This window comes from Pleuronectes platessa, chromosome 1, assembly GCF_947347685.1.
Source record: "Pleuronectes platessa chromosome 1, fPlePla1.1, whole genome shotgun sequence".
Classification (NCBI taxonomy): domain Eukaryota; kingdom Metazoa; phylum Chordata; class Actinopteri; order Pleuronectiformes; family Pleuronectidae; genus Pleuronectes; species Pleuronectes platessa.
In genome coordinates this window covers 22,676,360-22,702,879 of record NC_070626.1, presented here as the reverse complement: position 1 = coordinate 22,702,879, position 26,520 = coordinate 22,676,360, and the positions used below count along the sequence as shown (strand labels likewise).

Below are 26,520 nucleotides of genomic sequence, written 5' to 3'. Positions count from 1 at the left end.
GTAGAGCCCGACCGATAAGGATTTCTGGGGGTTGATGTAAAAAAGTTGCCAGTGATCCCAAATGAAAAAAATGAAATGTAAGAACTCTGCAACTCACCGGCTTGATGCGTGTTGACGGTAATATTCGCCAGTGAGCGCGCGGCCACGCCCAGCCCGGCCACACCGTTCATGGCCTCCACGTGGAAAGTGTAGTTGGTGTGCATCGCAAAATCCAGTATGGCCACAGAGGTGCCGGTCAGACCATGTGGCCGTGGGATGAAGCGCAGATCGGCCTCGCACGGCTCACACTGAGTCACGCCACTGTCCCCGTCGCCTCCGTCACAGCGCTGGCACAAGATGTTGTAAGTGATGTCCTTCCTGCCGCCTGTATCACCGGGAGGCATCCACTGCAGGAAGAGCGCCGTGTCATTGATCAATGAGACCAGGTTCCTGGGAGCTGACGGAGGCCCTGAAGAGAAAGAAGGAGGGTTTAGAGGGGAGGAAGAATTAACTCACTGATAACCACTCTACTTTATAAGGCAGAGTTTCTCTTTTTAAAGCAAAACAAATATAACTGTTGTTATAAATATAAGGTGTTATTGTCTGTTTGAATGAAAGAAGCGACGTGGACCTTTTGGCAGAGTTGTTATCAAAAATTATGATTTGCACATCAGTTGTTTTGTCGGCTTTCTTAATTCTGCAAAACTCCTTATTCGTTACTGCAAAAGTATGAAAGTATCAGAATCAAACTTAAACGTCTCCATGCAAAAACCTTCTCAGAACACACCACTCATCTGACCTCAAAGAGGAAGAGGCGACAGCGGGTACACGATCACCACAGTCTGGCCCTCGAGCAGCCAGCAGAATTTGAATCTTAAGTGTGTGTGATGGGTTTGTAGGTACATTCGGTGCGTGGGCGCTGGACTTTCAACACATCCTGCGGAAATTCCTTCCAAAATCTAGTGTCAGTTTCTTGGATAAAACTGTCCAGATTTTTTCTCTTTTTTCTTCAATTTTCTCAAAGTAGTCAGAGCCGAAGTTGTGAGGGTGTCTTTGTAAATCTGCGTGTTGGTGTGTGGGTGGTGTGAGGCTTCAGAGTGCCTGAAGTGTTGCACTCCTGTGTGCAACTTTCTTTAATTTTGTGGATACAGCTCCACACAAGACAGTTTCATATCCACGGAAAAAGGTAGACTATGAGAGATGATTTATTTCACTGTTGAGCTTGATCACACAGCAGCAAACAAAACCAACAAAACCAACACAAAAGATATATTTTTTCATGCAGACAGATGTTTTCTGAGTAATCCACTAACTTGTGCAGGGCAGAGAGGAGGGGTCCTTAATGGCCCGGTAGAAGCCTTTATCACAGTGACACATGGTGGCCGCCTGGTCGTGGCTGGAGCTGTGCAGAGGACACTTGGAGCATTTAGTGTTCCCGGCGAACGCCTTGAAGGATCCAGGCCTACAGGCTGGAGACAGAGCGAGGCACAGGAGAGAGAGAGAGAGGGGGGGTGACACAATGTTAATGTTCTCCATGCGACTGCATTCCCATTCAGCACACATACATTTAATTCACGGCTCCAGCTGCCGCGCTCCTCACCTGTGGTCTGACCCCATTTCCCGAGCTGCCATGAATCACTGTCAAATCCTTATTAGCTCACTAAGCCACATGCTAATGGTGCTGCCCATTGTCCTGTCTAACAAATAGCACACACCTGTAAAAGGCTCATTTGGGGAATAAAGAATGGCAAACGCAAACATTCGGATAAGTCTTAAAATAAACACGGTACCAAATTAGAACAACTAAATCTTGTTACTAATGTGTAGAGGTATGTGCAAGCAGAGTTCCACTGCACCACATTCATGTTTCATACACTGTAATGCAAGCTTGAACATTAAGATAGATTTCATGTTGAATAGGCTTAAAAGCACATGGTTGCACATTAACAAAACCCTGGCTTATTTCATAAGTTCACCATCACTTTATCACTTGATACCAGTATATACCAATATCATTATGGTATTAGCCTATTATACCAGCATCACTATGACTTCAGGCGCCATACGTTCAAATGCGCTAAATGAACGTCCTCCTCGTTCAAACACCATATTGATTAAGGAGAAGACTACTGGACATCCTGCCTCTGTGTCTTTCTCTTCTTCTATTATTTACTGTGGCTGGTCCGAGAATCCAAACTGTTCAACAAAAATGAATTCACACTGCAAACAAACCAAATCTCTGATGGTTTATAAGTTTTGGGAAAAAGTTTGGTCCACAGCATTGTCTGAAGTTTCACGTCAGGGATTTTGTCTCGGACTGAACTGAGCAGCCCAAAGGTCTGGACTGAAGAAGGTGTGAGAGTGAGCTAACGGCTTCACTCCCACCAGAGCCCTCGCACGATGTTTGTTCCTGGAACAATTTCTCTGCTGAACGCACACACCTCCAAGTCAGAGGGCTTACAAAGTCAGATATAATATACATTGTGATAAACAATGGGTTTGGCAGAATTATCTTTTTACCTAATAGACAAATTAGTTAGATTATAGGATGTAACATGTGAATCTTTGCTGGAATAAAGTATCGGTTCAGCTTCAAGGATAAACTGGAATGAGATTCTCTAAGATATGTGTGATATGACTTTTGTTTTTTGAGTCCAGACGGTGAATTTAGGTTGAAATGGATACGATAACAATCTAAAGCCATGGAAAAGACTCTGGAGTCCATTTGTTGGAATCAGCAGGTTTAATAGAGTCCCCACGTTCAGATTCCTTCTAATACAGACAGAGAAGAGTTTGCATTGTTTGTAAGGAAGATAATAAAAAGAGCTATTAACATACAAATAATGCATTATAAAATTCAATTATAAGCTGCATTCAGTCGAAAATCTCCCGCTGACGTGAGTATTACTGAGTTTTACTACTTCATTACTTCCTCCATTTACCTTCGCCATCAATAGAACCAGCTCCTCTTTCCTTATCACTCCAGTTTTTCTCTTAAATATTCAGCACCTCAACATTTTTCCTTTTCTTCATCTCCTTTCCCATAATTTTTCGTTCTCTCATCTCAGCTCCCACTTTTCTGTCCCTGCTCTCTTTCCCTTGAGACTTATCAGAAGATGGCAGAACCATTACAGATTGTCGCTTTAGCCCCTGACTTAAATAAAAATATATAAAGTACTAATGGTGCAGTTATTTAATATTCCGGGAAATCTCAGGATGGTTTCATTGCATAGTGATTTGCATGAGAATATATGTGCGTGGGTGGGGTAATAATTTCAAAATTAGAAAATAAATATCCCCCTTATAAGACAGACAAGAGTCAAGACCTTGCGGTAAAGAGGGATATTGTGAATTACGTTATAAAAATGAATATATTCAAAAGATTTTATCATAAGGAGCACAAAGATGTAATAGTGAGTAACAGTATTCAGTAACAGTTTCATACTGTTTCCCATGAATAACTCCCAACTGCTGCCCTGTGTTTAGTACTGCACCAAGGACTCCTTGTAAAGTGCTACTGTTACTGTTATACTGCTGAAATAAATTCAACATTAAAGTAAATTGCTCCTGGTAGGAAGAGTGTGCATCAATCACAGAGCTTGAAATTATGTTAATATGCCTCTAATTAAATATCTGTGTAGTGTATTGTAAGCAACAGAAAGAACAATAATAAATCTGTGAATTACAAAGAGTGAAATTGAATTAATTGACCGCTGATGAACAGCCTGTCCTTTCTGTGCTTGATGGAAAAAAAAATATTTTGTTCAATTTATGGATTCTCAGCTTTAACTAGCTGCAACTTCAAAGCAGTATTTGTGATAACTGTGATATCTAAAAAATAAGATTCAACACTTCAATTTCTGAGCTCATGCTAATTATGCACGTCTGATAAAATCGTGTCAATAATCAAGAGCCTCTAAAATGATGCACATCTTTGTTTGCTTTGATACAATAACTGTCTGGTTAACACTTGCACACAGTAGAGGTTAGTATTTTTTTGTATTTTGAATGGGATTCATTCGTCCAAATGAAGCAAAACATAAAACAATTAAAATCAAGATTAATTTGAGTTTATTTTTTTCAAAAGTGAAAAATCTAAAAGTCACTTTTATTGCAGATTATTCTCATTATGATTATGTTTTTTTTTGATGGAATGGGTAAATTTGATCAGTTAATCAAATAAGTGTCAGTCCATTCCAATTCTTTTTCCACACAGCTATATATTGTGTACTTTTCTTTTATATTTCCTTAAAGAGGTCAAACATCAGTAACTAGACAAGACAATGACCACTTTGAATGAGAGATCAGATGCAAGATACAGTCTAAATCAAACCTGCAAGAAGGAAAACAAATACGTATAATGCACAATCTCCATGGACAAGTCAAAATACTTGAGTATATGAGAGAAAATATTAACACAGACAGAATGCATCACCACAATCACATTGCCGGTAAGCTCCTAATGAGGAACAACTCGACTTCCAATTTTTGAGGAACCTCATCCACTTGGTTATTACCTTCCTCCTAAACACAGCTCCTGCCAAAGGCAACAAACACACACCTTCATTCCAGTTTCCAGCTACTTCTTGCTGTCTGTTATGAACTGGGAAGATCACCACTGAAAAGCAATTATAATACTCATAGTTTTGAAAACATCCAGACGCACTCACACACATGGGTAGACACACACACACACATACAGATTTAATGAAATTCAATTTGGTCACTATCAGTTGTTGGGCTTTCTTATTCATGAAAGGAACAATATTGGCACAAAAAACAATAGTACAGACTCTGTTTTACCAGCCTTATCATCCATTATTCTAAGACTTATTTTGACAATCAATTAATAAGTCGTCAGGCCGATGAAATGAAAGAAAATGGTGTCAGTTCTACTTTTTCTCCAGCCAAAGGAGACATGGACAGATGTCTTTGATCCTGCCAACAGTCAAAAATCAATTAAGTTTTCAATTAACTATCATACACATTATAAATAAATCATCAAATCCTCACATTATAGAAGCAGACCAGAGAAATGAATTTATACTTTTTCCTTGAAAAACAATCAAATAAAAATAATGGCTTATTAATCATTAACTAAGCAACACATTTATTTTCAAAATTTAAATAGCTTGTTATTTTCTAAGATAGTGGCATTTTACCAGCTTTGATTATTAGGATGGTATGGCATCTGTTTTGACTCTTTAGTCACTAATTTAAAATCACTCATTTAGTGGCTGATACAATAAAGTTGAAGTTTATTTTCAGTAAGGAAACCTGCAGTCAATATTTGGCAAGGCAATGAACTGTAAACAATCGTTAGCTTATAAACTTAAAATGGAAAAGGGGGACGCAAACAGTTTCCGATTTTGACATCGAGCATCATGAGAACAACAGACAAATCTGAACAGGGCCCGTAATGAAGTGAGTCTCTTGCTCTGTTTTGGTCTCCTCCACCTCCTAAGAAAACTGTTCGGCTCTTCAGAAGCTATATTCTCCACTATGTTTACAGCCAGTAGTTAATTGTGTGCTTTATTTGGTAATCTGCAGTGCAGTTTGCTTTTTGGTTGAAAATAGCTGCCTGCCGGCTGAACGCACAAGGTACAGAAGCAGGAAGTGAGTAAAAACTCATGAGAAAATAATTAGCTGAAAGAGCGAGAGAGTGAAGGAGAGCTGCAGAGCTGGATGATAATTCTCTCCGTGTTCATCACTACAAGCGATCCCTCTTGAATTATACATAGCAATTAGATTCATATAAATATTGATCACAGGAGCTTTAAAAAAGACACTTTTCAAAGCTCTTTGCAGAGCTTACACTACAGCCTCAGGTTAAGAGCATGCATCGGATTTGAGTTTCAATAGATGAGCAACAGAAGGAAGCACAGCAGCTGCACATTCGCAGGACTGTAATGAAATGTCAACTAAAGACTTGTTTTTGGTGTATCTGTATCTGGATTGATTCAGTGGGCAGCAAAAAACCACATGAAATTAGATCCAAACCACATTTGTTGGTTTGAAATGTGATTCCAATCACATCTTTGTGGATGTATCTAAGTCCAGATGCTCTGGCTTCTCAGATTGTGCTTCAAAATATCATTTGAATCACTCTCAACGCAACAATGTGGAATCCAGGTTGTCTGTATAGATACTGACATCTTCATGATAACTACAGCAACCCACGTAGGTGACGATCTGGACACAAGTCCGATCCGATCACTTGAGAGTAACAGTGCAGATGGTCTGTGCCGAAGCTCTAATATGAGAGAAGCGTTTGAATTTTGCTTTCCAGTATGAAAAACAAGGCCGGAGAGATCGGGAGTTGTTTGGGTGTGCTGAGTGGAAAATTGTCTCTTGGCTGACGTTGTCGGAGACAGATGGAGCCAGAGACTGTGTTTACCCTGGTCTTTCAGCTTTGATGTGCAGATGGGAAGTTCACAGAGAATGACTGATGCTCTGGTCGGTCTGAGCGGCGTTAAAAGCCAAAGTAAACACAGTCCCTAATGGACAGAAGAGGGAACCGGTGACTTGGATACATATTGACTCCCTCATTTCCGATTCCACTTCTACCTGAATCTAAGTTTGCACCTTGCCTGCTTGAATCAATCCTGACGACCTCTGGAGACGGCAGAGGGGATTTCTGGGGACCTGTGACTTGGATCGTCATGGGGAAACAGAAAAAGGGAAAAGACTAATGGATTTAATCCTGTGACTCTAAAAAGATTCTGTTTGTTGTTCGTTTGTTCCTCACTATTCATCTGTACAGTAAGAGGAGAAGCCAGGCTGTGTTGTTATGAAAGCTATCGGAGGTGTTAGCGGCAGAATTGTCACTTTAAAGGTATTTACTGAAACCAAAATATTTGAACTCAGAAGCTTTTCCAGCCCTTGAACGTCTGCCGGTGGGTTGTGGCTCTTGTCTGCGCAACAACCGAGATTTGATTGAATAAATATATATATATATTTTTTAAAGACGTCTCTATTAGCCTCCCCCACAATTCACCGCCTCCTGAATATGATGCTGTGACAAAAGGACGTGGAACAAATAGCATTAGCACTATGATGTCGCCTTATCTAGGTCATGATATAACCAGCCCATCTCTGACTAATCCTCTTGTGGTTGACACTGAATGAAAGGAATAGCATAATAAAGCGCTCGATTGAGATGTCAAAACAGTCTGGCGGAGCGCTGTTGGGGTGGAAAGCCGGGTTTGATAAGCGCTGACGCCTTTGTTTAGACAGCTAGGAGGGAGAGATGTACGTGCAAGCGCAGAGCCCTGCTCATATTCGGGAGCGTTGGGGTTTTCCCTATTCGCTCTCTCTCTCGCGCACGCTCTCTCTTTCTCTCCCTCCATTTCTCACTCCCTCTCTCTCTCTTTTGCTCTTCCCCATGCTGCCTCTCAGACAGCTTTGATCACAGCAGCCTTTGAAGCAGTGTTCCAAAATGAAAACGAGGAGAAAGCAGAAGTCACCGCAAGTTCACGTCTAAACTTCCTGCAACTACTTGCAAAGTGCACATCTTCATTCGCAGCACCGGCTCTGCAAGACCTCTAAGGGGGGGGCGGGAAAGAGAAATCAAAGCCATAAATCATTGATTACAAGGTCAAGAGGTGTCGTTACTATTGATCAATTATTTTAACCTTAATCTAAGTGAGTTTAAAGATGCTGTTTGAGACATTTTTGATGGTTATAACCTTATTTTTTTTTAAAAGAGCATAATACTGCACAGCTGAGCAAATACAGCATAGTCCTTTCTCTGGTTGCCTTTGGTCAGCAGTGCTATTTCTCAAAGGCTTGAATCGTGAAGGAACAACCATTGTGGGAAATGCACTTGTTTTCATTGTCAGAAGATACGATTGATATCAGTTACACACCTGAATGTCCGGTACAGGTAGAGAAAACAGCCACACAAGGGGGAACAGCTTGTCTAACCTGTCAAGGCTGCTGTGCTGGAGTGTGGGTACACAAGGTTCGGACAAAAATATTGAAATTAGAGGGTCAGGGATGAAGTCTCAGGAGCAAGGTCCGTCAATACACGTGCTTGACTAAACAGGAGTAAGACTCAGCTGTCAGTCATGGTGTTGGCTCTGACACGGAGGAGGAAGGATTTAATACCTATACTTTAGGCAGCCACCAGGGGGCAATCACTTTGGCTCCAGTTATGGGGAGCAGCCATGTCATCAATCTTTACAAGAAATCAATGATCTTTATGTCGAGTTAAATCCATTAAAGGTTCCTAATTGATTTTCAAGAAAATTCCAGTCTTAGAAAAAAGTGCTGACTATAGATACACTCTGAATGTGTGTGTGAATGGATGAAGAGCAATAAACTGTACTGTAAAGCACTTTGCGTTATGTATATATATATATATTAAAGTTAGTACCTTACAACCCTAATCTTAATTTGAGGTGTCAGTCAATTGAGGCTCATTAGTTTCAATAGTTTTCAGATCATATGACTGAATAAACAGACAAACATTCTTTTCAAAGCCAGATCTATTGACTATTGACCATTCATTGCAATGGCTGCCAACATCCCTCTGACACTGACACAGCCCCAGCACAACCGAGAGAAGCAACCACTGTCGGCCAAAGGGGATGAATGGGGAGTATAGATGTAGGACATATATATATCCGAGGGACACCATTAGAGCACTGCTCCTCCGCTGCTGGGACATCAGTGATCTCTTCTGACGTCTGTGTCGTTTAACCACATCTTTCAAATGATTGAGAACGAGCAAGAAAAAATAATAAGCACGAAGCAGATAAAAGTGAAGAGGATAAAAAAGAAGAAATTGCACCCGAAGAGCAAATAAAGGAGATATTACAGCCTGTCCTACATATCTGCTGCACTAATGACTGTTGCAGTTCTCTCTGTAATAACCTGAGTTACCACATCTCCACGGGGGCACTCCGTGAATTTCACCTCGACCGGTGGAGACGTCTGTAAATCTGCAAAAATGTAGTAGGCAATGCAGAGCGCGAGTTAATTGTGATCATGCAGTGTGGCTCAATTTAGCTCTCGCCTTAATTACAGTAAGTCTGAGCCTCGTTTAAATGGAAAAGAGTTGGAGGAGTTATAGAAAAAGACGAGGTGTGAGATAAATTAGCTGTGAAACTAACAAATGGAGGCAATTAGCTCGGCTAGCTCCCAGTCTGTCTGCACAGTCTAATTGAGAAACCAGGCCAGCCACTATCTGGAACAGTTGCTGTAACTTCTTTTTTTTTGTCGTAATCTGTGCTGCTGGTAATCGGCCACAGCTATAGGCAATGCTGATACAACAAATTGGAGAGGAGGCGTCACAAGAAATATGCTTATCTGTTCACCTTCGTCACATTGTTCAGGGTCTCACAGAAGTAAAGGATGGCCGAGAGAGTGAGAGTTAAAAGAAAGGAATGGAAAGGGGGGGGGGGCAAGTGAAGAGCAAACAAAGTGGACAAGAGGGGAGAGAAGATGATGCAGGGAGGTGGAGTTGAAAGGAGATGAAGGAAGATGAGGATGGAGAGGATCAGACAAGGATGAAGGATCTTCGAATGGGAGGAGGGAATAGCGATTCTGTAGACTCCTGCAGATGACTGGGGAGACCCTGGAGATCTGTCAGTGTGATGTAACCCCCTCTCTTCTCTTCTCTTCTCCTCCTGTCCCCCTCTCTCTATCCGCAGCTTTATTACCTCCACCTAGGAGGTAATGTTTTCACCCATGTACGTTGGTTTGCATGTCTGTTTTGTTTGTAAGAAAGACTACACAAAAACAACAACATTTATTTCCATGCAACTTGCCGAAGGATGTGATATAGGAGGAACTCATTAAATATTGATGCAGATCCAGATCAGGGGGTTGGAGAGGATTTCTTTTTTCAGCCAATAAGGACTAAAATACAACACCCCCCCCACACAAGGATTTGACCACTGCAGCACCACACTTACAAGAAAAACTAACCCGCACCGCTACCTCCAAACAACAAGGACTGTTATTGAAATCTACCTGGATCTGTTTCGATGCAAACTTGCACCTGTCACTTTTTGTAGTGATTCCACCTGCTATCTTTTCTTTTTTACTGAAAAGCTATTATACTGAATCTGTTTGTTTTTGGAATTTTGCACTTCTTAAAACCATTTTTGCACAATATCCGGTTTGCATAACATCTGTCCTACCCCGTGCCTTCTGATTGCGTACTATGTTGTGTCATTCTTTGAGTATACTTAGTATATTGCATACTTGTGTTACAGATATACTCCCTACATAAATGTTTACGAAAGGGATTAGAAAGAAACAGCATTTCATTCCCGTCTATGTCCTGTGCACGTGGCAGACTTGACCAAAAAGTTGGCTTTTACTTTTTTGGGGCCTTGGTGGAGGTCCTGATAGTTATTCCAGTTTATAATTGTGCTAACCAAATTATTACAAACACACACATGCACATACAAAACATCCAAAGGAGCTTCTTACCCCGGCAGTAGCCGTCCGTCTCCTCGTGGCCTATGCTGCAGACACAGCGGCCCAATGGAACCAGCCAGTCGCCATCAGCGCCACAGTACAGTTTGGGTGTGTCCCTTTCTTCTGCATTCTCCACACAGGCTCCCCTCACCTCCACCAGAGAGGACGAGTCCATGTGCGGCACCGTGTTGGGAAAGGCTGCTAGGTTCCGTAGAGTCGATGGGCAGCGTTTGTAGAAGACCTGAAGTGCATAGGAGAAAAGTGTGAGGTTCAAGTTCTCCTTGGCTGTAGTTCACGCAAAGAGGAGTCACATCACAATGTTCACTGACCTTCACGGACACAAGAGCAATACAGGCGCCCACGTCCTGGAACGCCAGGTAGAAGCCCTTCTGTGTCACGGGCCCCACCTCCCTGACCTCCGTGTTGAGGCGGAGCACACGATCTCCCAGATCTGTCTGTGTGAAACTCTCATCTGCCGCGATGGTGTCCACCTTGAAGCCAACAGCCAACCACGTCATTAGCACAGGTCCTTGCTACTGAATGTAGCGCGGCAGAGAACTATTTTCCAATAAGTTAACCAACCTTGGCATAGTCGAGAGGGCGAAACCTTGTCGCCGCGGGGAGAGACTCATCTGTCTGCAGATAAAACAGGTTGAAGGTTTCCTTACAGGTGCCAGACACCCAGGGGATGGAGTTACAGTCCCTCAGGGTGAAACGCATCTCCACGTAGACCTGAGTTATAATGGACATAAAAAAACAAATGATCAGCTGGTTTGACATTAACTTAAGGGTGATTACACATTTTACGCAGTCGGTTACACAAACAAAATCCTCTCTGTTTGTAGAATAAATAATAATGATCTGATATTTATAACATACGTGTATTGGTGTTATAACAATATAATCAATGAGACTCCACAAAAACAATTGGTTGAGAAGTATCATAGCATTTCGTCTATAGGGTAAACATATAGTAGGTAAAATAGGTTTGAAAAAAAGAGGCTAAAAACAATTATAAAAAGGATAAAAAAACTAGACAGGCAGGTTATTTGATCATGTGGTGGTGGCTTCAGCTCATAATGAGCATCACTCCGGGCAATGTGTAAAAAAAGCAGCCCTGCACTATCTTTGATTTCTCATGGGCTCTTGTGTTTTGACTGTAATGGGAATCCACCTCTCTCTCCATCACAGTGAAGTCATGTTGTTGTTCCTATATGGCACATCTACCTGCCATTATTTCCTCCCCATATGTTTCTGTAAATAGAAGTTTGCGTTCCCTCCTGTCAGTTCAACACAGCCTGGCCTGTCCTATGACTAAGACATATGTCTGAGGAAGTGTTAGTGATGTGGTCCAGACCCTCTGTGCTGCCTGGCGCTGGATCCATCCAGACCGCAACCAGTTGTTCTGGTTTGGCTCCATCACGTGGCAGACCTGAAAGGTGTGAATGGGTCTGTTCTGCTCGTCCATCTCTGTGATCGCATCCCACTGTGAACATACAGGAAACAAATATTGGTACGTTGACAAACTATTTGCGGAGGTTTCTTTGTACAAGTTTTGTTTGTCTCCTCCTATTGTTTCCAATGGAGTGATCAGCCACCCTTTGTTTCCCCTTTGTTTCATATGTTGGGTCAGTTGATTTTGTTGATGTCCTGTGTTTTTAAGCTTTTCATCATTTAAAGTTCTGTTTGGTTGATTTATTTTAATGGGTCCAGTTTTCTACTTAATCGGCTTATTTTTCATTCCTTAGCATTCAATATGTTTGGGTGAAATACATCCTTTGCTAATTTTTCCTTTGACAGTCCCTGACAACAAGTTTCCTACAAGCATTAGCAGGTAATATCGTTATTTGGGTGAAGTGACCTTTTAAAACCACAGTTATTTGTGGGTTACTGTGAGGAATATGCTATTGTGTATAGAAACTGTGTAATTAATATATTAGTAGCTTATGTGATAGATTACAAATTAAATAAATATTTACGTATAAAGTCATATTATTGGTTTTATAGCCGTTCTGTGAAATGATCAACCTGTGCATCCTCTCCTGCACGAACTGAAACCTCTCAAGAAACATGACGCTTCGGAGACGTTATGGCTTCATCAATGTTTTCAAGCTGTTGCATCAGCCAGACCCTCTCATTTGTCTGCTCCGCTTTAACGCTGTGATGATCAGAGCCTCAGAAGCCCTAACGTTTATTGACAGAACTTTCTCACGACAGCCGAGATTGTGTCAGTTACACAGCGGGACATTTAATCATATCTCCAGAGCATGAGAAACATGAGAGACACAAGAGCAGCTCTGCTGGAGTCTGTCCCGTGGAGGCCATGGCAGAGAAATACACTGCATGAAAATATTATAATACAGTTAACCATTCTGCAAATATGTTTGATGAAAATATAATTTTATCTTTGGTCAGTGTTAGAAATCATAGATTAAGTTTCAAATGGAGATAAAACTGTGGATGTGGAGATACTATTAGCTTGTGAAACAGAACATCCAATCCAGCATCATGAACAATAGTTACATGTCATACATGTTTGCAAAGGCTTGTTATAATAAACTTAACTTAAAAGGAATGCAGGTGTTTTTCGGTCATGTTATAGCATAACAAATTATTGGAAAACCGAAGGCTTGTTTTGTATTTTTGTAATTTTTTTATTTTGTGTTTTGATGCAATATTAATGTAACAGTACCACCCCAACTCTCTCTCTAATCAGGTGCCCAGTTCTGAGTCACATCAGAGGCTGAATAATCCAAACTATGCAGCCACATCTCAACAAATCTAATGAAGCATTTGTGTCTTTCTCATCAAGTTCAACATTTTAAAAACACAATTAGACCCTACATTGCAGAGTGAATTTGCACTCAACAGTGCAAAACAGTAATATCAACAATATTTCCATGGTACAAACAAAATCAATTAACAATTTGTAACTGTTTGCCATCATTTATAGCAGCACCCTTTTTTATTGTTTTATTGGTCAGGACCATGATCCACCTCTTCAGTGGACATGTAAACTTCCTCTGGAAGTCTTTTCTCTTGCAGTTTTCTCAGAGACTCAGAAAACTGAACCTTCTTCCCTGATTTCCAGGTCACACACTGGAGATGGAGGATGCTTGTTTGCTAAATGGAAAACACTGTAGAAAACGAATTGGTCAGCATCTGGGATATCATCATAATGGAGCATTAGATAGGAGAAAATGATCCAAAGCTGCATGTTGTGTTTAACGTGCTCACACACACACACACTTACACACACTCAGAAACACACACAAAGAGACACACATTCACCGGTCTTAACTACAGTATCTTGAATGTACTTAAATGAAAACTGATAAAGGTACATTGACAGACAGAATGAGTTGACCCCGAGGAAACTGAAACAATTGAGGTAGAGTGTTCTCAGATGTAAATTATTAAATAACACTTTAACCTTGACTGGACCGCGCAAAGGCAATTAATCTTGTATTAATTAAGCTATCTAAATTAGCTCTATGTGACATCCAAGGGCCAAATGATTAATCAATCAACAATCTCGCTGCCTCTTTCATTTGGGACTCCAGCCACCCAATACCACAGAGCTCATGTCTTTATGATGTGAAGTGGACTCATACTATCAATACAATGGGAGATATTAAAGTTAAAGTAGCAGAATATAAAAATGGAGAGAGCATCTTGGTTTATGATTGAGTCATTAAGTCTGTAATAGTCTAAAACCATGAATCCCTGTGTTAACTACATAGTATGAAAAATGGTAATTAAGAATTGTGTCCATCAAGTGCGTTCATTAAACAATATGATCCTTGTTCACAGTACATTACAATAGACCAGGTCTGTTATATTTATTATTGGTGTATGCAATTTCTCATGTCTGTTTATATCTTATTTATCTATTTATTCAATACTGTATATGTCTTCATTGCGTTGCCACATTCCAGCCTACCTGCAATGTTCGGATTCTCTGCTACTTCATAAAAGTGTAAATGCTGCAGAGGTCACTGAAGAGAATTGTAAGACTCACACACTTCAGTAGATACACTTGTACATCATATTGTTTCACTGGCTTCCTCACAGACCCTGATACAGAAACTTGGTGTCTGTTAAGGAAGCAGACTTTCTGGTTTGCATAAGATCAGCGGTAAGTAATTGGCGTTCCATTATGCATTCGTACACCAGAAAAATGGTGATTTGTCACTCTGGGGCACTTCAGTGTTTTAAAATGCACCCTCGGGATGTGGCACAGTTCAGAGCAGAGAAAACCGATGCGAACCCGAGTTTGAAAGATGAGCTGCAGCCCACGCTCTTCGAGGCAATCAGGTGTGCACCCGCTAATCGCTCTGCCGATTGGCCCCGAGCTCAGCAGACTGCAGCAGACACAAACCTGGATTTAAATACAAGGGGTGGGACTAATTAAGGTATTGAACTCACGCTAATGTGGCAATATCAGAGTGTGACAGCAGGTTCTCTGGAAACGGCGAGGAAAGGAAAATCTTGATTTAGCTTCGAAAATTACACTGTGATGAAATACTGGAGATCTGGAAAACTGCACATGATGCAAAAACACATTGGAGCCTAATATATAAGTGGGATTCATGACTTTACACAAAAGTAGCGACTGCAGGATTATGTTTCTCAAGGTTCAAATGGATTTCAGAAAACTTTGCAACACAGAAAGAGGTGAAGAGGAAGGTTTGTGGATTATCTGCTATAAATCATAGACAGCAAAAATTGTTTCACCTCAGAAGACATTAGAATACTGTTAAATGGGCAGATCCCTTTCTTTGCGGCTTTTCCCACAGATGCTATTCAATTTATGGTCGCATGAAGATCACATGAATGTCACATGAAGGTCACTCTCACGTGAAACACACTACACAAGCTAAATAATGAATGACAGGTTCTTGCATTGAAAGACAGAACTACACTTGCATGTGACTTGTAGGTTTGCTTCCAACTGCAGCAGAAACTATGTGGTCTAACTGTCTGCATGGACAGTAACAACTTTTATGGATGATTGTATGAGCAAGCATGCTTCACATAACTATACAATGTAGTAATGGAGCAAAACATCAAGTTAGAGATGTCTCGTGTTTTTATGAGAATTTATTTCGGTTCATTATGAAACTGTGGTGGGACAAAGATGAAAATGGTGGGCGGCGACAGTCTGGATGATGGGAGACACTGCTTCGACATGGGGAGATGTGCATTAGCCTTGGCAGAGGGATCTGCTCACAAAGCTTCATTTAGTACATATTTAAAATCCATTTGGGCTAATATGGCTACCAGGTGGAGAGTGTGGTTAGAACTTCTTTTTCGCAGGAACCAATCGATTGGTTGAAGAACAGATCTAATTTCAGGGGACTGAGATTTTCATCGGTCGACTATAACTGCAACAGTGTCAAAGTTGAATAGCCTTGTGGTGACATCACTTTGGTTTCAGGAATCTTTAAACTCCAACAAGATGCATACAAACTAATTTCCTGAAGAAAAAGCTTTTCTCATATAAGTTTATTGGATCAAAAATTCCCCGGTATCTGTAGAACACGCTGAAAAAAATTATGCTCAGTGACATTCTATTCTGGTTGACAATGGTTCTTGTCATTAGGTGTTAAAGAAGACATCTGGCTGTAAAGAAAGCTCACAGACACACACACACGCACACAAACAAACCTGCCACATTGCACATACAGTTATTGTTGTATTAACAACAATGGTGGAGACGCTTCAACCGGTTCAGAGCCGAGCTTTTGATTAAAACAAGACAGTTTGTCATTGTCAGCGTAAAGGGGAAGACAGAGAGAGGGAGGTGTTATGAAAATATCATTAAATCTCTGTAGTTGTGATGAATTATTGATTTGAATCTTGGTGTTGGCTTGTGTGTTTTTGTTCAAGCAATTAATGGCATTGCTGCTCCCCATAGCAAAAACCCTGTTCAGGCTGCGTTCAAGGGAGGAGAAGCTGTTTCAATACTGGCATTTGGCCATGAAAATATCTCAATATTTTGTTTCTATTTATTGGATTTGCTTCGAAGGATTTATTACAGTTTTAATAATAGCCTGAAAGCACAAGCAGTCTCTCTACCACCTCAAGTCTCGAATTAGACACAACATTGTGGGGAAGTTATTGTTGTTGCTGATGGCTGCTCAGTCCCGGCTGAAATATTCTAAATCTACAGCGTTTCCCCTCCAGGCCGAGCCTTGTAAGAATTACATGCCACAGTTAAATTAGTTTAATCTCTAGATATTTTAAAGGCTTGATTGAATCTGAATTCATTCCACACAGTCGTACTGTCGTGTTATATTTTTTTAATAAGAGACACGAGAAGAAGAGTTTTATTTCATCTTTTGTGTTTCAGGAACAGTCTAACTTGTGAAATCAATAACATTGTTTTCAGCATAATGTGATTTAATCATTAATGGAGCTGAGAGAAGCAGGGAAACAGGACCAACTATAGTTTGGTGCTCGTAAAATGAGAATTGACTAAATGACAAAATGATTTTTTTAAAGGCTGCCGCCAACAAAGGCCGCTCTATTTTCTTCTGGAGGTGGGAGAAGTTAATTTATTTGTTAGGTTGCAGTGCCATTTAAGAATGACAGGAGATTATACTATCAACATTGACGTTTGTCGAGACTTCTGGAAGTTCAGCCAATAAGCATCAGCCTGGTGATAAGGAGGTCGAAAGGAGGAGGACCACTTTAAATTGTGATTTTTTTAAACAGCTTATCAAGTGAAGTTGAATCACCAGTGGTCCTTGTACCTTTAGTTTATTCAATTTTACGTACTAATGTTGAAATACAAAAAACTGAAATAAAAGTAGTTGATAGATTTCAATGTAAATAGATTTGTGTTCATGTTATGAAACATTACTCGGTCCGGTCATGATCTAACAACTGAACTGGCCTCTTCCCTTTGCTTCTCCTGTCTCCTGTCTCTATCTGAGTTAAATGAACGATATGGGACTCCAGCTGCTATAGGGTCTCGTACAGCAGCAAAGGATCATGGGATTTGTTGTCTTCATTGTCATCACTCAAAATCTAGCAGATGGAGATCACATTCATAGACGAGGCAATGAAGCTTTGCTCATGTAAGGCAGCCGACAGCAATCAATAAACATGATCCATTACAATTAACCAGTACAAAGAGTGAAGGTAAAAAAAACAGCTGACTGGCAAACTGGCTCGTTTTTACCTGTCATCCCCTATTTGTCCTGGAAGTAGAGACGGGTAAAACCATATGGAGAAGCGGATATGACAAAGAAGACTAAAACGTTACTTTTAATACAATGTGAAGACATTTTAATGAAGAAGTGTTACTTATTACATCTATAAACTTTATCTAATCGGCCTGGAGGGTTTGGTTTTTAATCTTTGCTCTACTGAACCGAAAAATTGGTGTTGTTTCATTTCATTGATTCATTTAATTTTTGTAAAGAATACAAACACATCTTCTTACAGCCTTTTAAAACATGCGGAAAGTCACTTACCCCATTGACAGGATAAGTTTTCCAGTCCAGTTCTCCCAGCACTGTTGTAGTGTCCAACAGAACCACTAGAGAGAGCGGGGCAGAGAAAAAATAAAATGAGATTCATGTAAAATGGAGGAGAAAGGGCGAGAGAGCGACAGTAACAGCACAGAAAGTGACAGGAGAGAGGGAGAGAGCGAGCGAGGGAAAGAAGAAGAGAGGGAGAGTGCCAGAGAGGTTGGGCAGTGAATTTAGAGAGGAGAGAAATGGAGGTGACAAAATAGGACGAGAGCGCACAACAGTTATCAAACTGTCAATGAGGAGCTGACAGAGCTGTAAAGCCCTTATCAGATTCAACCACCTATGAAATAACAGCTCTTAGGAGAGTCCCGGGCAGCACAGACCCGCCCTCCATCTATAGGTGCAGTCTGGAAGATTAGTGCTCTCCTTCTCAGAGGTCAGCAGTTTTCTGTGCTGGGACGTCAAAGATGAGCCAAAGATAAATAGCGGGGAGAGATCGAGGGACTGTATGGAAGCGTTGAATATTTAACTTAACACAATACGACTTCATTAAAACTAATTTAAGAGAAACACAGTCAGTAAAGAGACGTGTAGAGATTGAGTTAGTGCAAATGCACAGCTCAGTATCCCGAGAAATAACACCTACGATGGTTGGACGCTTCATTGCACGCCAGTTTACATCCCAGTTACAGGAAGTATGGTGCTGTGCAGGCAGTGAGGTGATGAGTGTGGAGGTTGAGATGGTGAACGGGTGACTGGGACATCTTTCATACAAAACACCGGAGTGTTCCTCATGTCACAGATCTGAAATCACATTTGTCGCGTTTCAGTAATTGTAATTAATCTGTTGTAACCATGTAACCGGGCGTCTGTGCATCAGGAGGTACAGCGGGTGGATGTATGGCTCCTCCATTCTGTGTGCCTAAGTGTCCTTGGGCAAAACACTGAAACCACACACATTTCATTGCACATGCATGAACTGTGTAAGTGTCTGTTTGAATTGGTGAATGGCAGCTTATTTAGCGGTGACCACAATTGTTCTCTAAGCAAATTGTAGTTGACATTGCAAAGTGAAGGTAGGAATGAAGGTGTATTTTGCCCTTGATGTATTTTATTTTTTATAAAATATATATTGAATTAAATCCTCTCCACAATCCAATACTTTGTTTTGTGGATGTAGTGTTGCACAGTTGACTTTATATAAAAAAAGGCTGAAACAGTGGAGTGGTAGCATCGTATGGATTATTGAACGTGTGATACACATGATGATCTTGTTCCAAGTTTATTCTCCTGTAAGTAAACAAGTTGGGAGCTCGACCGCCCAAAGTGTCCCTGATCATTCTGGTCCCTTGATAATCAGATCAGTTTCGTGTGCGACACACTGATAAAACGCCCGACATGCAAACGATAGACGCATGAATGGATCTCGTGATTTTCATGACGAGAGACACTCACGCTCACTTCTATCTGTGATTCTGGGTCAAGAGTGTGTTCACGTCTGTCGGCTGAATTCAGACACGGCAGCACAGCAGCTCTTAAAAACAAAATTATATTTTATACGTTCAAACTTGTGACCACTTGATATTATTACCCTGTGGTCAGGAGAATCAATTCATTATGGCTGTGACGTCATCCTGTGAGTATTTTCTTTTGTCTGGTTTTCTTCTGTGTTGTTTTATTACCATGTGTATATAAGTGCTATAGAAATAAAGTTTTATTAGTATAATTAAATACGACAGTGATCCTTTAGAAAGACAGATGTTTGATGGGGCCTTCTGGCACTTAGCTGGAAGACGTGACAGCTCAACAAAAAGTGAAGCCAAAGTTTCTCCATTGCCCCCTGGTGGCTGGCTGCAGTATAGGTCATAAACCCTGCCTGCTCCATGTTTACGGATAGGACGCGACAAATGTTTCTCAAAGATGGATTCTGTCGCTTTAGGTAGTTCTTGTCACACTGATGTTTTTTCATGATTTCTGGTACTGATTTGTGATTGGTTGAGTGTATTTCTCGGACCTCTCAACCATGGCTCCATTCTACGATCTCTACTGCATCGAATCTGGCACCAAAACGAGACACATGTCGTCCAGCTGTGTTTACAGTCTATGGGAGGCTTGTTATCTTTGTACATACAAGTGTCACAGTCTCCCACTGTCTGCACTCAGGTCACAGCTCAGCCTTTGCGTCAGTTTGATATGATGAATGTGCAATTTCCTTTGTCTCCACAAAGGCGGTTAATTAAAATCTCTATCAATAAAGTGCATCCAACTTCAGTGGTCCACATTATAGACAAAACTGTCACATCTTCAGACGACCCGTCATTTAAACGTACGGCGGACTCTGCCAAATCTAGACCGTGGTCGCTTCTGCTGTCAGAATAAGTTAAGATACAGGAGACGAGAGACTTTGGAGAGACTAAATGAAGCACTTCAATATTTACCGAGGCTTCAATTAGCCTTGATCCCCTGCTGGTAATTAAGGGCTGGTTTTATAATAACTTGGCCTTGGCTCAGTTCAAAAGCAGGACACGGGAAGAGAGAGAGAGCGAGAGAGAGGAAGGGATGGAGAGAGAGTGTGAGACAGAGGAGGAGAGACAGAGACATTGATTTTTGACAAAGTCAGAAAAACAATCTTTCATGACCATGAGTAATGTTCCATACCATGTTTGACAGCAGCCAATGTTTTCCAACAACGGCCTTCACTGATTTCTGTTCATCTCCTATACACATAGACACGCACCATGACATACTGTGCACTCACACACAGACACACACATGCACAAGCACATGCACACAGACTAATGTAGACATAAAATAATTAACTTCCTGCAACTATCCTTGGAGGCAGGAAATAATATATCACCCAAGATGAATTTGATACACAGATTTTCTCACTCAAAGTGCACACGCACACACACACACACACACACACACATACACACACACACACACACAAACACACACACACACACACCACATCGACCAGCATTTATCAGGAGGCCAAATCATATTACTCTTGTCTGGGTATCGTCTATGGAAACAAAATAATGCAGAACTCTCCTCTCTGAATTTTTTTGACCACAGGTCACATTTTAGAAAATAAAGTGTTTAAAAGTGATCTGTCTAACACTGTATTGGCACAAATGTCTTTTGTGACATGTAATAGAACAGTGAGATTCACCAATATTACAGGTTGATGTTTTCAGTAAGTGAGGGAATTTATCTTTTTAATACTGAATCTTTAAGTTTCTCTCTACTTGTTGTTCAATGAACTCACAGTAACCAGAAGACTCTTGAAAGTTACTGTAGCCGCTGGAGTGCACCAAACTTTTCTGGAAATTCTCCAGAGGGCCTGTGAGTGAGAAATGTCCGAGTCACTTGCTCTGGACATTTTTCCGGATCTTTTCCTGCCGGCCTCCTTGTAAAATGTCAAAGAAATGTCAGAGCGAGCCCATGTGGGAACGCAGCAAGAAAATGTTTGGAGAATTCACAGTGAGGGAGTCGGGGAGTTGATGACGTTACTGACACGTGGCGGACGTGAAACGGGAAGAATACAAATATCTGGAGGAAAAGAGTCAGATGTCAACTTGGAGAGACACTGGGATTTGAGCCCTTTGGACGAAAAGATCTGTCAACGGCGTTAAAGTAAACAGAACAACGTGATGTCCGCAGAGGAGTTCAAACGTTATGTTCTGTCTCCTGCCTCCCCCGCCCGGACGCCACTCCTCGCCTGAATGATCCAGACATTTCCCTGTTGTTGTGAACGTGTCTGACCCAGACAATATTCTGCGGGGCTCCTTAACTTTGAAAGAGAAAGCTCTGAAAGTTTTCTGAAATTCTCATTCCGTGTTTGTGTACAGATAAAAAATTGATATATATACATACAGCTAGTGTAGAGGTACAGATGCTCAGAAAAAAAATGTCTTTGGAGAAAAGCAGACTAAGCTGTGACACCTTACTTCCAGGATTTATGCTAAAATAAGCTTGGCTAACCCACTCCTGACTCCAGCCTCACATTTCTGATACCGACCTGACAGTGCTATCAATCTTCAATCTCAGCATTTACCCAGATATTGTGTTGTAATAATAGAACTTATTGCAGCCCTGACCTCTATTGTGTTGTCATCCTATTGTGTAATAACAACAAATCTTGTTGTTCAGTCAGCGGAGTGCAGGGCATGGATTTGTTCCAGTTGCACCATGTGAAAAACCCACAACTCCCAAAAAATACACACTATAACCTACTGGGAGGTCACACATGCATCACGTAGACTTTTTTCGTTTACAACGCTGACAACAACAACAGTCTTCACAGCCCAGCAGTAGTTTGCAGAAAATTGCAGTGTATTTCTGGATGACACCTCCCTGAAACCAGGGCCTCAGCAGAATGGAAGAGCCAGACATTAAGTCTGAGTCCTCAATTACATAAAAGTTTGTCTGAGGATATTCGGGAAGACAAGCGCCGGGCTGAGCTCCTCTGGAGAGACGGACATTTCTGTGAAGCCTCTTGTTTCTATTTTTTGCAGTTTCCAGGATGTGGTTTCAGGGAGCCATTGTGAGAGGAGGAATAATTATTTTCTGTACGACATGAAAATAAAAGTCGACAGCAGCAACTTATACACCTGAACCTGACACACGGGTGATGTGGCCTCCTCTTATTAAAGAGGGAGACTGTGCAGTGTCTGCATAAATGCTACTGCTTGGTTGGGATGAAGTTGTCTGGGAGACGTCAAACTCGTCCTTTTAAAATGTCCCAGGTTTCGACATTCACTTCAAAATCTTCCCAGTTTTAATCAGAATCTGTTACGTAGAAGTTCATCCTGTTCTGTCCAACTTTTTTACCACTTAATCAAAATAAACAGAGAAACAAGGCATCACATGTCCTAGGTCCTCACTGATTGGTGTGTCTATGTGTCAATCACACAATGTGCAGTTTAAAACGCTGCTGCTGGCCTTCGTGTCCCAGAGACTCTTCCTATAGAGGCTGTTAGTATGCTAACGGTTAGCTGTCATGCCGAAGAGAAAATTGGTCTTCACTCCTTCCTTTGTGAGGAGCTCGTCTATGAAAGTGCTAGGTTCACGGCTTCCACGGTGTTGAAAAGTGCACTCGGCAAGTTTGATTAGTGCTATCATATTTGTCCCCTATCCCAATGGTGCATGCATGGGCACATACATGTGCAGTAAGGCAGCTGGTTTCAGTGGTATTTGTGGATGTTACAGCATTAAAGCATGGGCCAAATCTCACCTGTGCAGTCACCTGGAGCACCTCTGTTCCATCAGACACGAGTAACTGAAAAATGTGACTGAAACATCTTGTTTGTAGACCTGGCTTAGAATATATAGACTGTGTATTAAGATAGATGGCACGTCTCCACCTCCTCCCACTATGAGGATATGAAATGAAGCCAAAATATATCCCACATACTTTGCCATCTTAGTCTGTGCGGTAAAGTGATCATGGGACGGAGCTGTGATAGTGAGTGACACCCACTCGACCAATCATGAGTCAGTGTCACTTCATTTTTGTAACATCAAATAGCTCATTAAAGGGATAGTTCACCCAAAAAAAGAAAATTCAATTATTATTCCCTCAACACTATGCCGATGGAGAGGTGGGTGAAGTGTTTGAGTCCACAAAACACGTTTGGAGTCTCAGGGGTAAACAGTGCTGCAGCCAAATGAGCCCTGACAGTCAAATTAGACTTGAAACTGTGTCATTTACACTTTGTTTTTAGCCTAAATGTCCGCCGATATCCTCCTCTGGAACCATGTCCGTATATTTATGCCAAAAACATGGTCTAATTGACACCGTCTTCAGATCTGTTGGTAAGTAGATAATGACGTATTTTTCATGTTTCTGTGAATTATCCCTCTAAAACTAATCATATCAGAAAACTGACACTTGAACAAAGATCACTGTGATAAGAACTTAACGGACAAACGCGAAAATTAGGTTTATTGAATGTTTACTTTGACTTTTTAGTTTCTTCCATGTCCCGTCCACTGGCATAGGCAGAATTTATGACCTATACTATGCCAGCCACCAGATGGCGATCAAGAGGCTTTGGGTTCACTTTTGAGGAGCAGTCGTGTCGTTCAAGTGTAACTAGCCCTCATAATGAACATGGCTTTCTATTTTCTTCTATTCTACATGTATCAACTGCTCAAGGACTTTTTACCTGGTACACACAGTTTCTAGTAGCTCGTGCTTTAACAGGCTAAGAGACCAATACCTGTACATGACCCCTGATGGTTGCAACTTCATTGGGTCGCCCGCTGGAAAAGTCTTTAAAGTTTTAATCATAACTGAGAATTCCAATGGTGAATCTGCATTATCACCAGAAACTGTGCTGTGCGAGATTGGAAAGTCAAACAGCTGCGACAATAGCTAAAGGCGTCGGGAGTTTAGAGAACAGTCGATTTTAAGACATCACATAAACTGCGTAGCTTTAGAGGAGAATTCACCGATATTTTTGGACATTATTTATAGTACAATTATCTTTATATTGACCTCAAACAACAAAACAAACAATAAATAAGCTGTTGTATGAAGACTGCATCTCATCCCTCTCAGTCTCTCAGCCCAGGAGGGATTCACACCCATTACAAAACTCACTCAGATAAATTTCACCTGTACGGAGCATATATCAGCCGGCTCTCACTATATATTAAACCTGTCTCCTTTTTTTTCAAGTTTCCCCTGTGTGCATTCCCTCCCCTTCAATTCAAATCCGCCACCACCACAGGCAGACTAACTCTGGATATAACACACACGCGCATACACACAAAAATGAAGCAGACTTTGACATTTGTGCCGGTGAAAACGTGCACCCTATACATTAAACATTCAGGAAGGAGAATTAAATTGACCCCCGCAAACGTGCAAAGTGGAAGATGTCAAGAAGCGATTACATTCTGTGAAAACCATTTACCCATGTGATTCATGTGGGGAGATAACGTTATCATGTTATGTGTTTCCGTGTGACTGGAAATGGATTCTGAAAAGTTGAAATTATTCTCACGTAATTAATTTCAGCCACAGAATGAGCGTAATGAAATTCACGTTTCTCGCAGCAAGTATAGAAACAAGAGCGTGTGAGGAATCCTCCCGGGACTGTGAAGGGGCCGGAGGTCTTTACATTTTCATCCAAGAGAACACGGACTCATCATAGACAGAGGTGGAGCTCAAAAGCACCAGAAAAGCCGACATTTACTGTGACACTCAGAGGTCACTACGAATGTGAGCTTTTCATTTCTCATGTATGTTGAGTCTTCAAACATGTTAATGTGTGTATTTTGTAAATCTCAGAACAAAGATAATATAAGTCCAGTTGGGTTGAAGAGGTTCCTTAAACATTGGCATGTTCAGCTTCTTAGACATTTGTCGTCAACTACTCAATGTCAGTGATTGTGATTATATACAACTACCACAAGCAAGAGTGGATTCACACCACATAGATTTTGAGTCTGTTAATATCTAATTGTGTGTTCTTTGATAAATGCACAGTCAGACTGGTTTACTTTAGACATTGTACATAGGAGAAAAAACTGAAACATTGATATTACGTTGAATATTTATACAGTATTTATGATTTGGAGTAAATATAGATCAACTGTGAGCTCCTGCTTAAACCAAGAGAGGAGACAAGAGCAACCCCGGCAGCTTCAGGTTCATGTTCAGGCTGCAAATGAATCTTTAAAGGTGAATTCTTTGTGAATAAATCGATTTTAAAGCAGTGTTGGGGTAAAAAAAAGAAGCAAAACATATTATCCCTGCACCTTCACTCTGTTTTGTGATTTGTACAGTATCAATGATTAAGACAACTGCGAAATCTCATGAAGATAAGACTGAATATTTCTGTTCCAGCAATAAATTGGGAAAAAATTTACATTTTGAGAATTTAAATTTGATTTTCTGTTGATGTTATTTCACCAACTTCAGATTGATCCAGCTGTCATCTTGTTCGACCAACAACATGCGAGGGCAAAGACATGAAGAGCTGAATTAAATCCCATTAGACACCAAGTGGGCACAGCTTAGCATCATTTGTGAAAAATACACAGTCTGTACTAATATGATGATATTTTCTATAAATATGCTAATTGTACCTATAAAAAGCAATTGGTTTCTATGTTTTATCACTGCGCACAAAGGAGACTGCATTGTGTTGTGTAAGTTTGTGTTTTGTTCATGTGTCCATCACTTTTGTAGGAATACGAGCTGTCAAATGGTTTAACGGAAGCACCTTGTTCCCTGTCTGTGGTCAGAGGTAGATTCAACTCACCTTGGTTCGTGGCTCCAGGGTCCGACAGGACACTTTTGAGCAGCAACAGAAACAAGCAGGTTTTCCCACCGGAGCTCATCGTTGAGTCAGACACGGAGGTGCGCTCTGGACTAAAACGCAGCGCAGACCCCGAAATGGATGAGAAGGTAAAGAGGTTTCATGAAAGAGGCTGCAGAGATCTTCCCCCGGTATCCACTCTCAGAAGGTCACTGTCGGATCCACAGCACTTGAGTTTGTCTTTCTCTCTCTCAGCCGAGCATCCCGAATCCCTCCATGCGGAGACGGGGAGACACACGACGTAAACAGCCAGCCATTGCGCACCGAAACCCCGACGACCTCAGGTG

General features: G+C 41.1%; 1 protein-coding gene across 1 annotated transcript in view; it reads right to left on the bottom strand.

The window, feature by feature from the left end:
* The window catches only part of epha6 (eph receptor A6), a 42,738-nt gene extending 16,483 nt beyond the window's left edge, over positions 1–26,255 (bottom strand). Inside the window, exons 1-8 of the mRNA XM_053418614.1 lie at positions 26,177–26,255; positions 17,895–17,959; positions 11,768–11,896; positions 10,993–11,142; positions 10,740–10,901; positions 10,423–10,651; positions 1,293–1,448; positions 98–448 (exon numbers count right to left, since the gene is read on the bottom strand). Coding sequence (XP_053274589.1) covers positions 98–448; positions 1,293–1,448; positions 10,423–10,651; positions 10,740–10,901; positions 10,993–11,142; positions 11,768–11,896; positions 17,895–17,959; positions 26,177–26,255 — 1,321 coding nt within the window. The remainder of the gene's footprint in view (positions 1–97; positions 449–1,292; positions 1,449–10,422; positions 10,652–10,739; positions 10,902–10,992; positions 11,143–11,767; positions 11,897–17,894; positions 17,960–26,176) is intronic.
* Positions 26,256–26,520: the final 265 nt, after the last annotated feature.